This window comes from Carcharodon carcharias, chromosome 17 (genome assembly GCF_017639515.1).
Source record: "Carcharodon carcharias isolate sCarCar2 chromosome 17, sCarCar2.pri, whole genome shotgun sequence".
In the NCBI taxonomy this organism is placed as follows: Eukaryota; Metazoa; Chordata; class Chondrichthyes; order Lamniformes; family Lamnidae; genus Carcharodon; species Carcharodon carcharias.
In genome coordinates, this window is record NC_054483.1 from 57,466,668 (window position 1) to 57,483,027 (window position 16,360).

General features: G+C 44.2%; 1 protein-coding gene across 2 annotated transcripts in view; it reads right to left on the reverse strand.

Moving 5' to 3' along the window:
* The window catches only part of prkg1b (protein kinase cGMP-dependent 1b), an 809,007-nt gene that overhangs the window by 142,198 nt on the left and 650,449 nt on the right, over window positions 1–16,360 (reverse strand). For both annotated transcript variants that reach the window (XM_041209924.1, XM_041209923.1), the window contains exon 8: window positions 10,254–10,319. In XM_041209924.1, the coding sequence (XP_041065858.1) occupies window positions 10,254–10,319 (66 nt within the window). The remainder of the gene's footprint in view (window positions 1–10,253; window positions 10,320–16,360) is intronic.

Here is a 16,360-nt window from a genome sequence, read left to right on the forward strand (position 1 = left end):
ACCACCTGTACCTCTCAAATGGCATCCAGGACATTGTCAGGAAACTGCTGCTTTCATCCAACTTCACTTGCCAGTATCCAACCTTCGTATCGAGGGTAGTAAAGAACTTGGACTTGGCAAGCTGCAATAAAATTTCTTCAATGGTTGGCATGGGCTAGTGAGATCTCTTTAAAGCTTTATTGATGTCCTTTGGATCGATGTATATTTCCGTGTTGTTTCACTGCTACCCATACTTCTAACCCGGTCTGTAGGAGTTGTCACTTTCCTGATTACTCCCATCTTTTCAAGTTCCTCTATCTTGTCTTTCAGGCTGGACTTAAGGGCAGCTGGAACTCTCCTCAGAAGACGCTGAATTGGTCTCACACTCTCATCTACTTCAAAATTATATTCACCAGGAAGATATCCAAGACCTGTGAAAGCATCTGTGTAATTTTTTAGGATTTGCTCAGCAGTCAATGGCTTTGTGCCATACGAAACACTGCAAAACTCTTCTGGTACATGGACGGTTACCAGTCCAAGCTTTTGACTTGCTTCAGCTTAGAAGGAGTAAATTTTGCTTCATACCCAACTATCTGGAACTGTAGATCTTCTTTCTTCCCTTGAATTGGGCTCTCAATTTAGCTTGCTCTCTTGGTGTGAGCATTGTTCCATCATAAAGCCTCAACTTTACCTTCGACGGCTTCATTTTTGGGTCACCATCTTGAGCAACTTCACACAAGTTGACGGAGCTCATGATATTGCATGTAGCACCAGTGTCTATCTGACACTTCATATTAATTTGATGCTCTCTTTCTGCAATCATCATTCCAATAGTCATAAGCCATCTTTTTCCTTGAGACATGATGGTGCCAACCAGTGCTAGGGTGTAGAATGATTCATCAGGTTCATTGTCCAACATCTCTCCATGAACAATCTTTATAGGATTGCTTTTCTTCTTTCCAGCAAAACACCTGCTTGCAGTGATTCAGCTTCTTGCAGATTGAGCACTGCCTTCCCCATGCTGGACACGCTTCCTTTTCTTTGGTGTGGTGTCCTCCAGTACCCTGGCCTTGATCTTTCTGCTGGCCCTTCTCATAGAGTCATAGAGGTCTACAGCATAGAAAAAGGCCTTCGGCCCATCGAGTCTGCACCAGTCAAACAAGTACTTAACTATTCTAATCTCATTTTCCAACACTAGGCCCATTGCCTTATATGCCATGGCATCGCAAATGCACATCCAAATACTTCATAAATGTTATGAGGGTTTCTACCTCTACCACCCTTTCAGTCAGTGAGTTCCGGATTCCCACTACCCTCTGGCTGAAAAAATTCTTCCTCACATCCCCTCTAAACCTCCTGCCCCTTACCTTAAATCTATGCCCCATGGTTATTTATCCCTCCATCAGGAGAAAAGTTCCTTCCTGTCTACCCTATCTATGCTCCTCATCATTTTATACACCTCAAATCATGTCCCCATCAATCTCCTCTGCTCCAGGGAAAATAGCCCCAGTGTATCCAATCTCTCCTCATAACTAAAACTCTCCAGCCCAGGCAAAATCCTGGTAAATCTCCTCCGCACTCTCTCTAGTGCAATCATATCCTTCCTATAATGCAGATTCCAGAGTTGCACACAATACTCTAGCTGTGGCCTAACCGATGTTTTATACAGTTCCCGCATATTCTCTCTGCTTTTATATTCTATGCCTTGGCTAATAAAGGCAAGTATCCCATATGCCTTCTTAACCACCTTATCTACCTGTCCCGCTACATTAAGGGATCGGTGGACATGCATACCAAGGTCCCTCTGATCCTCGGTACTTCCCAGGGTCCTACAATTCATCGTGTATTTCTGTGCCTTGTTTGTCCTGCCCAAGTGCATCACCTCACACTTATCCGGATTAAATTCCATTTGCAACTGATCAGCCCATCTATATCCTCCTGTAATCTAAGGCTATCCTCCTCACTATTTACCACCCCACCAATTCTCATGTCATCCGCAAACTCACTGATCAACTCTCCTACATTCAAGTCAAAATCGTTTATATATACCATAAACAGCAAGGGACCCAACAGCGATCCTTGTGGAACCCTATTAGACACAGGCATCCAGTCACAAAAACACCCCTCAACCATCACCCTCTGCTTCCTGCCACTCAGCCAATTCTGAATCCAATTTGCCAAACTGCCTTAGATCCCATGGGCTCTTACCTTTGTTATCAGTCTCCCATGCAGGACCTTATCAAAAGCCTTGGTGAAGTCCAAGTAGACTACTTCAAATGCATTGCCCTCATCTACACACCTGGTCACCTCTTCGAAAAATTCAATCAAATTGGACAGACATGATCTCCCCTTGACAAAACCATGCTGGATGTCCTTGGTTAATCCCTGCCTCCCCAAGTGTAGATTAATTCTGACCCTCAGAATTGCTTCTAATAGTTTCCCCACCACTGATGTTAGACTGACTGGCCTGGAGTTCCCTGGTTTATCCCTTCCTTCCTTCTTGAATAACGGTACCACATTGGCTGTCCTACAGTCCTCTGGCACCTCTCCTGAGGCCAGAGAGGTATTAAAAATTATTGCCTGCGCCCCCTGTCTCCTCCCTTGCCTCACTCAACAGTGTGGAATACATTTCATCCAGGCCTGGAGATTTATCTACTTTTAAGCCTGCCAGACCACTTAGAACCTCCTCCCTTTCTAGGTTAATTTCTTTAATTATAATCACAGTCCATCTGCCTGATTTCCATACCCACGTCGTCCCTCTCACTTGTGAACACTGACACAAAGTATTCATTTCGAACCCCACATCATCTTCCGGCTCCACACACAAATTACCACTGGTCCTTAATGGGCCCTACTCTTTCCCTATTTATCCTCTTACTCTTAATGTACTTGTAAAATAACTTTGGATTTTCCTTTATTTTACCTGCCAATGTTTTTTCATGCCCCCTTTTTGCTCTCCTAATTTCCTTTTTAAGTTCTCCCCTACACATTCTAAACTCCTCTAGGGCTTCCACTGTTTTGAGCCCTCGGTATCTGCCTCCCTTTTTCTCTTCATCCAATCCTGTATATCCCTCGACATCCAGGGTTCCCTGGATTTGTTGGTCCCGTCCTTTGTCTTTAATGGAATATGTTGGCCCTGTACTCTCCCTATTTCCTTCCTGAATGAGTCCCACTGCTTTGACACAGGTTTACTTAAAAGTAGCTGCTCCCAGTTCACTCTGGCCAATTCATACCTGATCTTATTAAAATCAGCCTTCCCCCAGTTTAGAACTCTGATTTCTGGCCCATCCTTGTCCTTTTTCATAACAAGCTTGAAACTAACAGAGTTATGATCACTATCTGCAAAATGTTCTCCCACTGACACCTCAACCAGTCCTGGCTTCATTCCCTAAAATTAAGCACACCGCCTCCTCTCTTGTAGGACATTCTAAGTACTGGCTTAAAAAGCTCTCCTGGATTCATTTTAAGAATTCCACTCCCTCTAAACCTATCACACCACGACTAACTCAGTTAATGTTCAGTAAGTTGAAATCCCCCACTATTACTACTCTATTAATTTTACACTTCTCTGAAATTTGCCTTCAAATCTGCCCTCCTATTTCTCTCTGACTGTTTTGGGGCCTATAGTACACTCCCAGCAATGTGATTGCTGCTTTTTTGTTTTTCAGTTCCACCCAAAAGGCTTCATTTGAGGAGCCTCCTGAGATGTCATCCCTCCTTATTGCTATAATTGATTCCTTGATCAATATTGCGATACCCCCTGCTCTTTTACCTCCTTCCCTGTCTCGCTTGAAGACCTTATATCCTGGAATATTGAGCTGCCAATTCTGTCCCTCTTTCAACCATGTCCCTGTGACAGCAATGACATCATACTTCCATGTTTTAATTTGTGCCCCCAACTCATCTGCCTTATTTCATCAGACTCCTTGCATCAAAATAAATGCCATCCAACCTTGCTAAACTCCCTTGTGCCTTAACTGGCCTATAATTTCTATGCCTTCCAGACTTACTTGCTCTATAATTTTGGCCGTGCATCTCCCCAACAGCACCAGCAAACCTCCCCGCAAGGATGTTGGTCCCATTTTGGTCCAGATGCAACTTGTACAGGTCCCACCGCCCCCAGAAATGGACCCAATGTCCCAGAAATCTAAAGCCCTCCCTCCTGCACCATCTCTCCATGCATTCATCTGGACTAACCTCCGATACTCACTAGCGCATGGCACCAGAAATAATCCAGAGATTACTACCTTTGAGGTTCTGCTTCCGAGCTCCCTAAATTCTACTTGCAGGACCTCATCCCTCTTTCTACCTATGTCATTGGTGCCAATATGTACCACAATCTCTGTCTGTTTGCCCTCCCCCTTTAGAATGCCCTGTAGCCATTCAGTGACATCCTGGACCCTGGCACCATGGAAGCAACATACCATCCTGGATTCACGTCTACGTTCTGCAAATAGTTCTTCCTTCTCTCCATTACTTTGCGCTTGGAAGTCCTGAACTGCCTCTCAGCAGAGTGCAAAGCCTGGTCAGTTCTATCATCACTCTGCAGCTGATGATTGACCACTTCAGAGCTTCTACACAAATCAATAGCTTTCTTGAAAGTAAATCTCTCCTCTCTTAGCAGACATGCTCTCACTCTAGGATCTCTTGTCCCTAAGACAATCCTATCTCTGATCAGATCATTCTTCAGTTGCTCAAACTCACAAGATTCAGCTAGTCATCTCAGTACAGTCACATATTGATCAATGTTCTCCCCCTCTTCCTGAGCACTGGTGTTGAACACGTGGAGTTCATATGTAACATCAGTAGGGGGTCTACTTTCAAAGCCTCCAATATTTCACAAGACTGGATTTTCAGTTCCTCAGTTCCTGAGATCCAGGGTGCAATAAAGCTTGTAGCACTTTTTCACCAGCATAACAGAGTTGCTTATCTTAGTTGTTCAGGTTTCTAGTTTAACTTGTGGCAATTTCATAGTTTTGCCATCGAGACTGAAAGAATTGCAGAAGCTCACCAAGGCTTTTTCCAAACCCACGACCCCTACCATCTAGAAGGACAAGGGCAGCACATACATGGGAACACCACCACCTGGAAGTTCCCCTCCAAGCCACTCACCATTCTGACTTGGAACTATATCGCCATTCCTTCACTGTCACTGGGTCCAAATCCTGGAACTCCCTCCCTAACAGTATACCTACACCACAGGGACTGCAGCAGTCCAGGAAGGCAGCTCACCCCCACCTTCTCAAGGGCAATTAGGGATGGGCAATAAATGCTGGCCTAGCCAGTGATGCCCACATCCTGCAAATTATTTTTTTTTATTCCAATTTATTTTCAAATCTGCTTCCATCTCTATAGCAGCCAGCACTGGAATATTCAAAGCCAGACTGACTCACTTAGTGACCAATATCCCCTATAAAGTTGCAGACTGAAGTTGTAATAATTCGCTGTCAAAACCTACTCAATTTCCGCTTCACACATCTGACACCATGTTCCGACTGGTGGATGGAATGGCTTCTGCTCTCGAGGCTTTATACACCAAGGATGACATCAGAGTTCACATGACTATGGCAAGCCTTTGGCCACATTACACAAAGGCACTTCTCCAAGCAACTCTCACCCATACGGTGGTGACAAAAGCAGGTCAGAAGGTGGGAGTTCTGCAGTGAGTAACTCACCCCCAACTCCCCAAAGCCATCTACAAGGTACGAGTCAGGAGTGTGATGGAAAACTCTCCACTTGACTGGATGAGTGCAGCTCCAGCAACACTCAAGAAGTGTGACACCATCAAGGTCAAAGCAGCCCACTTGATCGGTGCCCCATCCACCATCTTAAACATTCACTCCCTTCACCAGCAGCACACAGTGACAGGAATGTGTATCATTTACAAGCTGCGCTGCAACAATTCATCACACACAACCACATAAACATGGTTTCAGACATACATTAAATATATGTCCTAGTTGTACAAACTGACTACCCTAGTGGCTCAATGGGGGCACAGAATGATCAGAGACATACAGGTCAAGGAAGTCCCAGTCCCAGTCCTCAGGAGGGGTGTGAAGGAACCAAGCTGATCTCAGAATCCTGAAGCCACACCAGAAAAATCAACCAGGATTCTTGTTCTCAATCCTAGAGTCCATTGTGGAAGATCATATGTCCAACAGGCATTGGGTGAACAGGAGTGGGCTGAGCATGGAGGGATTCCCAAGAATGGAACAGCACACCCAAACTAAGAACCTAACAGCAATATGTGGACCAGGACCGGATAACTATGAACAAGGATTATTTGAGGCAGCAAATAGGAAAATAAATAAGTTGATATAATTTCCATACAGACAGCAAATGTGAATACTGAAAACAAGAATCTTATAAAAAAGACAGTGGCACTAGAATAAGTGATCAGGTGATGGTCACCAGTGACTGAATGCACTGCTCTGTGGAGAGATAGAGCTTGGATTCCCTGGTATGATTCTCATTCCATTGAGCTTGCAAACACACTGAGGCTTTAAGACATGCCACGTGGTAGCCAGGAGATTCAATAGGGAGAGCAAACAGAGAAAAAAACAATCGACTATTAAACCACAGGTTATGGAGCAAAACAGCAATGACAGGTTACAGACCAGCATAGATCAGCGCACAGGTACAGACAGGAATGGGTTCCAGATTGGCACAGGTTGCAGACCAGCAAAGATTACAAACTAGAGAAGGTTACAGACCAAAGATCAGCATACAAGATACAGACCAAAACAGGATACAGACCAGCATACAGGATACAGACCAGCATACAAGATACAGACCAGAACAGGGTACAGACCAGTATACAGGATACAGACCAGAACAGGATACAGACCAACATACAGGATACAGACCAGCATACAGGATACAGACCAGCATACAGGATACAGACCAGTTTGATCAACATACAGGATACAGACCAGTATAGACCAGCATACAAGATACAGACCAGAACAGGATAAAGACCAGTATAAATCAGCATACAGGATACAGACCAGAACAGCACAGAAAAGAATAAATTCCAGGGCTGCCCAGAGCAGACCCTAAGAGTAACTGACCTATCTGTCTCTGCAATCGGTGAACCTTGAATTTGGGGGACATATATTTTACTTGAGGCTGACATTCTGCAGCGAAGCAGAGACATTAGAATGTTAAATGACACACTTATGGCTGCTTGAGGTGGTCTCACCGGGCTGTAAGATTACTCGGCACTAAAGTCTGTCATATTACATCCGAGACACAAGGGGGAAGTTTCTGGACGAACTCAAGCCATACAAATGTGGGTGTGCTGTAGATATCTTCTCTGGTATACTGGTGCTTGTCACTCCCATAAATAGTCTGAATCTTATGTTAAAGGGTATTGTCCAAAATCTAATTATACAATTGCATGACCCAGGGGTGTAACAAAAGGCCCCCCTTGTGATCTGAACTTTACATTGTGCCTTTCGCAAGTGTGTTTCTTCAATCTTTCCAACAGCAGACTGGGTAACATGAGGCCAGATGCAAATGGTTGAGCTAATCTATTTCACAACAAGTGAACACAGAGTAACAATCAAATTAGTTAATTGGCTTAACAGTTAATAGTTAATTTGCTTAATCTCATCTCTTTCCTGGAGAACATGAGATAAACTGAACCACGTGCTCCATCCTTCTTGTGATATGGCTCACTTGTTTTTTGCATTATATTTCTTTCAGACTATTTCTAACTGCCAAACTGACCTCCCACACTTTTTTGAGCTTCCAGTTGCAGAACCCACACCTCAGGGCTACACCTTGCAGTCTTGTTTTGAAACCTAACTGCTCAGCTATTGCTTTGTACCATTTGTGGCTTGTGATGCTGACTTGTTCTGTGATAGTGATGCACTCGTACATGATTTACTTCCTTAGGATATCAAGGCCTTGGAGAAGGTGCAGTGGAGATTCACTGGAACAGTAACAGGGGTGAAGGACTTCAGTTCTGTGGAGAGATGAGATTTGCTGGGATTGTTCTCCATTGAGCAGAGAAATTTAGAGGAAGATTTCACTGAGGTGGTCGAAATTACAAAAGGTTTTGATTGAGTAGATTTGGCAAAACTGTTTACATTGTCAAAAGGGTTGGTGAGCAGAGGACAAAGGTTGAAGACAATTGTCCAAAGAATCATGAAGAAGATGAGTTTTTTTATGTGCCCAGTTATAATCTTGAATGTACCCACTGAAAGCATGGTGGAAGCAGATTCAATAGTAACTTTTGTTACAACTGGGATGGGAGGAGTGCGCAGTTTCTCTCGCCCCACTACTCCACAGGTTGCACCATAATAGCCAAATGTTTACTTTCACTATTGTCAGAACCAGAATGAAAGAGACTTTAACCAGGTTTCTTTCAATAAACTCAGAATGATTGATTCATTATGTAATGAAACTTATTTTTTAAAACAAGTTGCAAAACATACAATCTGTAATCTGGAATTGTAACTATCCGCCCCTTTTTAAAATCCCAACACATAAATAAACACACACACAACAAAGGACAAAACAAATAGAATCTCTGCAGAGGTCAGCCTCTAGAGGGATAAAGTTGGAAGGATTTTGACGCTCTCGATCCAGTATTGCTATGTGTGAAGACTGATTGCTGGTCATGGTAGCTGTCTGGACATTCTTTCCAAAGGAGCTTCAGTGTGGAGGAGAATAGAGCTGGATCAGTTCTTAGGATCTCTCTCTCTTGTCTTAGCTTTTCAGGTTTCCAAATGCAGAAGAGTTATACTGAGATGAGAGTCCCTGGCTGAATACTGATAACTACACCATGTTTCAGGCAGGGCAGGGAGACAGCAAGTTAGGAAAACCTTCCTTCTCGGCTTATTTCCCAAAACTGAGTCCAAAAAAAAATGTTCTGAACATAAAACCCATTTCAGTCAAGTGGTTTCCAGAAAATCCAGGGCCTCTGCCTTTTAAAAAAAAGTTATTTTTCTCCAACAATTAAAGTACAAATAAGCAAATCTCTCTCATCTCAAGTGCCTTGCTAGACATTTAGCTGGAGTCATGTGATTTCTTAGAAAAGGGAGGCTGTTCACAGTCCAAGGTGAACTTATAACCCTTTAGAGTTATAACTAACTCTAGGTTAGTTCCTAAGGAAGTGTCCTGATTCCAATGTCCTTGTCCTTCCAATTTTTAAAAACACATAGTTCTTGAAAACATGGATTTCTAACACTTTCAAAATGGAGCTGGATAAATACCTGGAAAAAATTGCAGGACTATGGGAAAAGAGCAGGAAAGTGGCACTAACTGGAAAGCTCTTTCAAAGCATTGGCACAGGCATGATGGGCCGAATGGTCTCCTCTGTGTTCATTGATTCTATGATCTATTTCCTACTTGGAGTGCGAGTTGCAAGAGGCCACGTTCTAAGACTCTCAAAATGAATATGGGCCAACCTGCTTAATAGACCTGGGGTGAGGTGATTGGCCCTTCACTGTCCAGTTGTGGTTTCCACAAGCCTGTTCATCTGACTTCAATATAGGCACTCACTGCCTGCTACCTATCACTCTGCTTTTAAACCTGTCGGAATTCACTCCTAAACAAAACATCTAAACATAGCACAATCATAAAGTCAGTTCTCTGAAGAAAGAAATGAACAAAAATACTAAATTGTGACAACAAGAAAACCATTAAATACATTTCTTGGATGAGATTTAACTATCTGCTTTTGGATTGTATCTCAAAAGTCATTCTGCTCAGATTACGTGACTCAAGTTGAAATTTGACATGGCCTTTGTTTATATGACAGCTATAATTTAGGATATTCTCAATATCTTTGTAATTTAATAATGACTTTGTTGGAGTTAAAATTTCAATTCTACAAACAAAGTAAATTGTCAATATTTGTTAATGAACCAATTACAACAATAAACTGTTCAGCAAATCTATGAAATCTTTATTTTTGAATGAATGCAATTGTTACAATTAATTATTAGCAAAGTTTCTAGGAAGATCAAGATTGACAGCGCTACAATCTCCAAGATGTCCATTTGCCAGCCACACCTAGGGTAGATCTACACCACCTGAATGGTAATCTGACCAGGGCAGGTGGCACACTTATTACAGAACTCCAGTAATGATTGCTCTCTTTTGCTGCATTGCCCTGTTCTGCCTGTTTGTAAGTGTCATGTGACCTTATAGATGTAATAATGCACTGAGGCATTACTATGTAATATGACCTAGGAGGACTTATTGGACCTTAACTTACACAGATATGTAGACATGGAAGTGATAAGATTGGTTTTACTTACTCTCTGTCAATCACTAGGCAAGTCACTGTTTCAGCTGCAATGACATTGGCTGTCCTCACATCCTCTCTGTAAAAAGAAACAGAAATAGAGTGTAAATTAATGCTGCAGACATCATTTAGGCTTGTTGGAACCGAGGACAATGTGGGGTAACTTTAAATTTCTGCAGCAGCAGGAAATCTAGTGGATATTGGATCTGCTATGTTAGGTAAGCTGTGACACAGAAAGAATATCGGGCAGTGTGTTCATTGGTAACCAGAGGGAGAGAAACATCAGACTGTGAGACCCACAGCTGCTGAATAGCTCTGAATTAATAACATTCGTCCTTTACCATTAAGATCACAGAATCACACAGTGCAGAAGCAGCCCTTTGGCCCATCGAGTCTGCACTGACATAATATATTGATATATTGCATTAACCAGGAGCTGTTAGTTCAATCTTAAGCAGGATTTTAACTTGCGTGTGGCATTTTTTGGTTTCTGTTTGTAAGGGGAAAAAATTGATAGTCATCATCATTAAGTTCAGTTAGCTGTTAGTGAAAGGCCTGGAGCCATTCATCTCCTTAAACTAACACAGGGCCATATGCCTGTCCAGTGAGAACCAGGCAGGCGAGCAGTTAAAATTGCTCTTGGAACTTACTGTCGGGGTTCCACAATTTTAGCCTACTTTTTCGAGCAGGTGAGAGGGAGACTGGTCAAAAACTGGCAAGGTCTTTTTTTAATATGCAGATTAGGCTCCGATGATGTCACTGAGCCAAGTTTGCCATTTTGGCAAGAGCCTGTATGGGAAAACCGTTCTGGATTCCATATTAGGCCAATCTGGCTGGAAAAGGAGCCAGGACTGAAAGAGGCACTTTGGCCATGGTTTTACTTCCATTTTCATTGTTTCTAGTGGGGCCTTGAGGAGGATGAGTGCACGTGTGATCTTGAGGGCCACACAAGCCTCCTCCTAACACTTACCCCAGTGCCAGGAACCAGATCCCGGTCCTCCTGCCAGCCAACAGTCTGCTCCTACCTACCGGCCATCTGTCGTTTCTCACTTGTTCTGGGTGGAGACTGACAGGGGCTTATGCAAATGAGGCTTAAGAGTTAAAATGTTCCAAGGGCAATTTTAACTGCTCATCTGCCTGTTTTCCACGTGTTTTTCTTAGGGTTTCATGGGTTATATTGAACGCAACTAGACATGAGGACTGCCAACTCCGATTGAATGTATTTCTGAAGGTTTCATCATGTGGCCTCAAGCCTTCAACTGCTCTGCCTGCACAAGTCCACCATTCATCTTCTAAAATGTCCACCAGCGTACTTTACCGCATTCATCCATCACTTGGGAGGCAAACAGGGCAAGAAATTGGGCTCGGAAGTGCCGTATTTTGACTATTTTGAGTGTCCTAAAGTTCCAAAATGTCATCCGTGGCACAAGCACATACTTGTGAAGTGAATCACATTTGTGCCACATTGTTGTGGGCCTCAGTGCACGCGCACAGCAAATATCTACCAGAAGTACAGGAGCAGGTAGATCGTAATGTTAATCAGTCTCAAAGCTGAGCTGACGCCAGCAATGCATTTTCAGATCTCAGTGCTCCAGCTAATGCCCTCCTTTAACCTCAGACAGCTGAGGATGTGTTCAGTGGCAGAAAGGACCCTCCACCAGCACTATGTAAAGGATACAAAAACAGAATTACCTGGAAAATCTCAGCTGGTCTGGCAGCATCGGCGGAGAAGAAAAGAGTTGACGTTTCGAGTCCTCATGACCCTTCGACAGAACTTTGAGTGCAGTAAGTTCAGAGAGAGAGAGAGATTTGAATGGGTGAGAGGATCAGAGAAATTGAGATGACTAATGTCGCGCCGACAGTTCTCAATGAAAAGATCAAGAGAAGGTAAGAATCCAGATGGAGGGGTCCAGGTGGAGGGAGAATACTGGAGGTGGGTGAAAGGATCCTTTGAACGGGGAGAGGACTCCTGCCCAAAGAAGTGAGCATGGAGACGAAGACGGCAGAAGAAGAGTTCAGCATAGTGCCGAGCCCGAAATTCATTGAGGTGAGGGCGTAAGGGTATGAAACTAAGTCCTTTGCTGAGCACTGAACGTTCAGCATCGGAGAGGGGAAGGTCAGGGGGTATAGTGGATACACGGCTGGGGCTGGGATTGGAAGATGGGGTGGGGACAGAGGGACAGGCAGGGGTGGAGGGTCCTAGATGGATGTTGGTGTCGATGAGTTGTTGGAGCTTGCGTTCCTTAGCACTTGAGAGAAAGAGAAAAAGTTTCTTGTTGAGGCGTCGGATGAGCCAAAGAATAAAATGAAACTGGGGGCACGCGCAGCTTTGAAAAAGGGTACGGCGGTGCTGCTGGAGGGAGAGGTCGAGTGTGTTCATATGGCGGTGCATTGCACTGAGTGTGGATCTCAGAATGTGACGGGAACAGCAGTCCGAGAAACGTTTTATGTCCCGGGGATACCTGTAATCCTGGGTGGGTTCGAAACATGAGGGGTGGAATTTCAGTTGAAATCCATGTGGGGTAAGTCGGAGACAGTCACTGAGAAAGGAGATATGGCTGTGAAAGCGGGTTTTAGTAAACACCTTGTCAAACACCAGGAGAGAAATGGAAAGCAATGAAGGTGAGCAAGGCAAAAGAGAGATACGGAAATCTTGTCGCAGAGATGAACAGAACTTCTTCAAGGAGGTAGGCATTTCTTGAAGAGCAGTGGCAGTCAATTAAACACAGAGATAAAAACAAAAAAACTGCGGATGTTGGAAATCCAAAACAAAAACAGAATTACTTGGAAAAACTCAGCTGGTCTGGCAGCATCGGCGGAGAAGAAAAGAGTTGACGTTTCGAGTCCCCATGACCCTTCGACAGAACTATGTAAAGGATCATCATCTACGTTCAGGTTAGTTGCTGATTGATTTCTTCAGTCTTACAGGTATTTAATGCTTTCAAAGCTGCTTCAGGTTGCTCCTGCAGTGAGTGGTGTGGCAGGGGGAGAGACTGTAGATCTCCTCGCAAGATGCCCTTAAACAGCTCTAGTTTTAGAAGGCCCTAGCTTTGGATTGCAACAACGTAACATGGGTGATGGGCTGACAGGCAACAGCAAGGGCACTGGTGGAATGGCAGTGGTGGAAGGATGAACGTTATCATCTGAAGACAGGACAGCGGTTTGTCCTCCAAGGAGGCACCGCCTAAATAGCCAAGTGGTTATGGTACTGGGTTTGTAACCCTAAGATCAAGAGTTCAAATCTCACAATGGCAAACTATGAAACAATGTAACTTCATCTGAAACAGATGGAAACAGGTTTACTCAAAAAGAGTATCATGAACCTAGGGTGGCACTTCATCAATGTTAGTAATCTGCTGGAGCACAGGCTGCTGGACTGCTGTAAGAGCTTGCAAGCCCCTTTGAACATTGTAATCCACAACCTCGATGGCAACAGCCTGTTTGATTTCAGCCCGAGCTTTCACTGGAGGAATTTATTCTTTCACAGGATCTGGATGTTGCTGGCTGGGCCAGCATTTATTGCCCATTCCTAAATGTCCTTGAAAAGGTGGTGGTGAGCTGCCATCTTTACCCGCTGCAGTCCATGTGGTGTAGGTACACCCACAGTGCTGTTAGGGAGCGAGTTCCAGGATTTTTACCTAGCAACAGTGAAGGAATGATGATATATTTTCAAGTCAGGATGGTGTGCGGCTTGGAGGGGAACTTGCAGGTGGTGGTGTTCCAATGTATCTGCTGCCCTTGTACTTCTAGGCGGTAGAGGTCGTGGATTTTGTAAGGTGCTGTTGAAGGAACCTTGGTGAGTTGCTGCATTGCATCTTGTTGATGGTACACACTGCTGCCACTGTGTATTGAGAGTGGAGGACGTGGATGTTGGAGGTGTTGCACGGGTTGCCAGTCAAGTGGGCTGCTTTGTCCTGGATGGTGTCAAGCTTCTTGACTGTTGTTGGAGCTGCACTCATCTAAGCAAATGGGAAGTATTCGATCACACTCCCGACTTGTGCCTTGTAGATGGTGGACAGGCTTTAGGGAGTCAGGAGGTGACTTACTCACCACAGAATTCCCAGTCTCTGAATGCTCTTGTAGCAACAGTATTTATATGGCTGGTCTAGGTGAGTTTCTGGTCAATGGTAACCCCAGGATAGTGGGGAGTTCAGGAATGGTAATGCCATTGAATGTCAAGGAGCGATGGTTGGATTCTCTCTTGTTGGAGATGGTCATTGCCTGGAACTTGTGTGGCATGAATATTACTTGCTACTTATCAGCCCAAGTGTGATTGTTGACCAGGTATTACTGCACATGGGCACGGACTGCATCAGTATCTGAGAAGTTACGAATGATGCTGAACATTGTGCAATCATCAGCGATCAACTTCTGACCTTATGATAAAGTGAAGGTTATTGATGAAGCAGCTGAAGATGGTTGGGCTGAGGACACTGCCCTGAGGAACTCCTGCAGTGATGTCCTGGAGATAAGATGACTGACCTCCAACAACCATAACCATCTTCCTTTCTGCTAGGTATAACTCCAACCAGCGAAGAACTTTCCCCCCAATTCCCATTGACTCCAGTTTTGCTAGGGCTTCTTGATGCCACACTCGGTCAAATGCTGCCTTATTGTCAAGAGCAGTCACACTCACCTTACCTCTTGAGTTCAGCTCTTCTATCCATGTTTGAACCAAGGCTGTAATGAGGTCAGGAGCTGAGTGGCCCTGGTGGAACCCATACTGGGCTTCAGTGAGCAGATTTTTGCTAAGCAAGTGCTGCTTGATAGCACTGTTGATGACTCCTTCCATCACTTTACTGATGATTGAGAGTAGGCTGATGGGGCGGTAATTGGCCAGGTTGGATTTGTCCAGCTTTGTGTGTTCAGGGCATACCTGGGCAATTAGCTAGGTAGATGCCAGTGTTGTAGCTGTACTGGAACAGCTTGGATAGGGGCGCAGCTCATTCTGGAGCACAGGTCCTTAGTACTATTGCTGGAATGTTGTCAGGGCCCATAGCCTTCGCAGTATTCAGTGTCTTTAGCTATTTCTTGATATCACGTGGAATGAATCAAATTGGCTGAAGACTGGCATCTGTGATGCTGGGGAACTCAGGAGGAGGCTGAGATGAATCATGTACTCAGCACTCCTGACTGAAGATTGTAGCAAATGCTTCAGCCCTGTCTTTTGCACTGATGTGTTGGGCTCCCCCATCGTTGAAGATGGGGATATTTTTGGAGCCTCCTCCTCACAGCGAGTTGTTTAATTGTCCATCACCATTCACGACTGGATGCGGCTGGACTGCAGAGCTTAGATCTGATCCATTGATTGTGGGATTGCTTAGTTCTGTAAATCACATGCTGCTAATGCTGTTAGGCACGCAAGTAGATTATTTTCTCCCAAGTGTACTTTGCATGGTGTTTATTTTAAGAAAGTGAGTTTCGGGGAATAATAATAGTCATCATCGAGCACGCTAGGCTTTCATGCCTCCCTGCAGCATGTTTTTGTCTTCATGTTTAAGGCTGAACATTGTTCCTTTATTCATACCCACACTCCCCATACATGACGCTGAGTGATGGGAGTTGATTCCACACGGTGACATTTGAAATATCTGCTGGACGAGTAGGAGTGTGGGGATATCAGGGGTGTGTGCTCACCCTGATGAAGCCATCTACTTACCTGTGAGGATCTTACTTTGTTCCTGGGCGACTGCCTAGCAGTGCTTTGTGGAATCCTTCTGTAAATGCACAGTATGCAAATCAATATGGGATTCATTGTCTGATGTGTACCCTTGACTTCGAATAGATAGGAAGGATTGGCCTTTGTGAGACGGACAATGTCGAGGACTGTAATGCTATAAAAGTGATGCTTTGGCACATATCCTGAGTGCTCAGCAGGATCTATGAAGGAAAGAAGTTTTCATTGTCTGCTATGTCAATACTGACTGGACCACATTTCTCCCAAATGCCAAGGTAATGCAGGTTCTAGACTTGGCAGGCTTCCATCAAAGGTCATGAGTGTTTGTCAATAATGAAACGATGGTCCTCCTGAGCCTTTCTCTGTGACGACAATACAAACATAGCTCACAGCTTTTGGTGCATGCTGCAGAGTAACAGGTCACAATGTCCCTATGTCCAAAG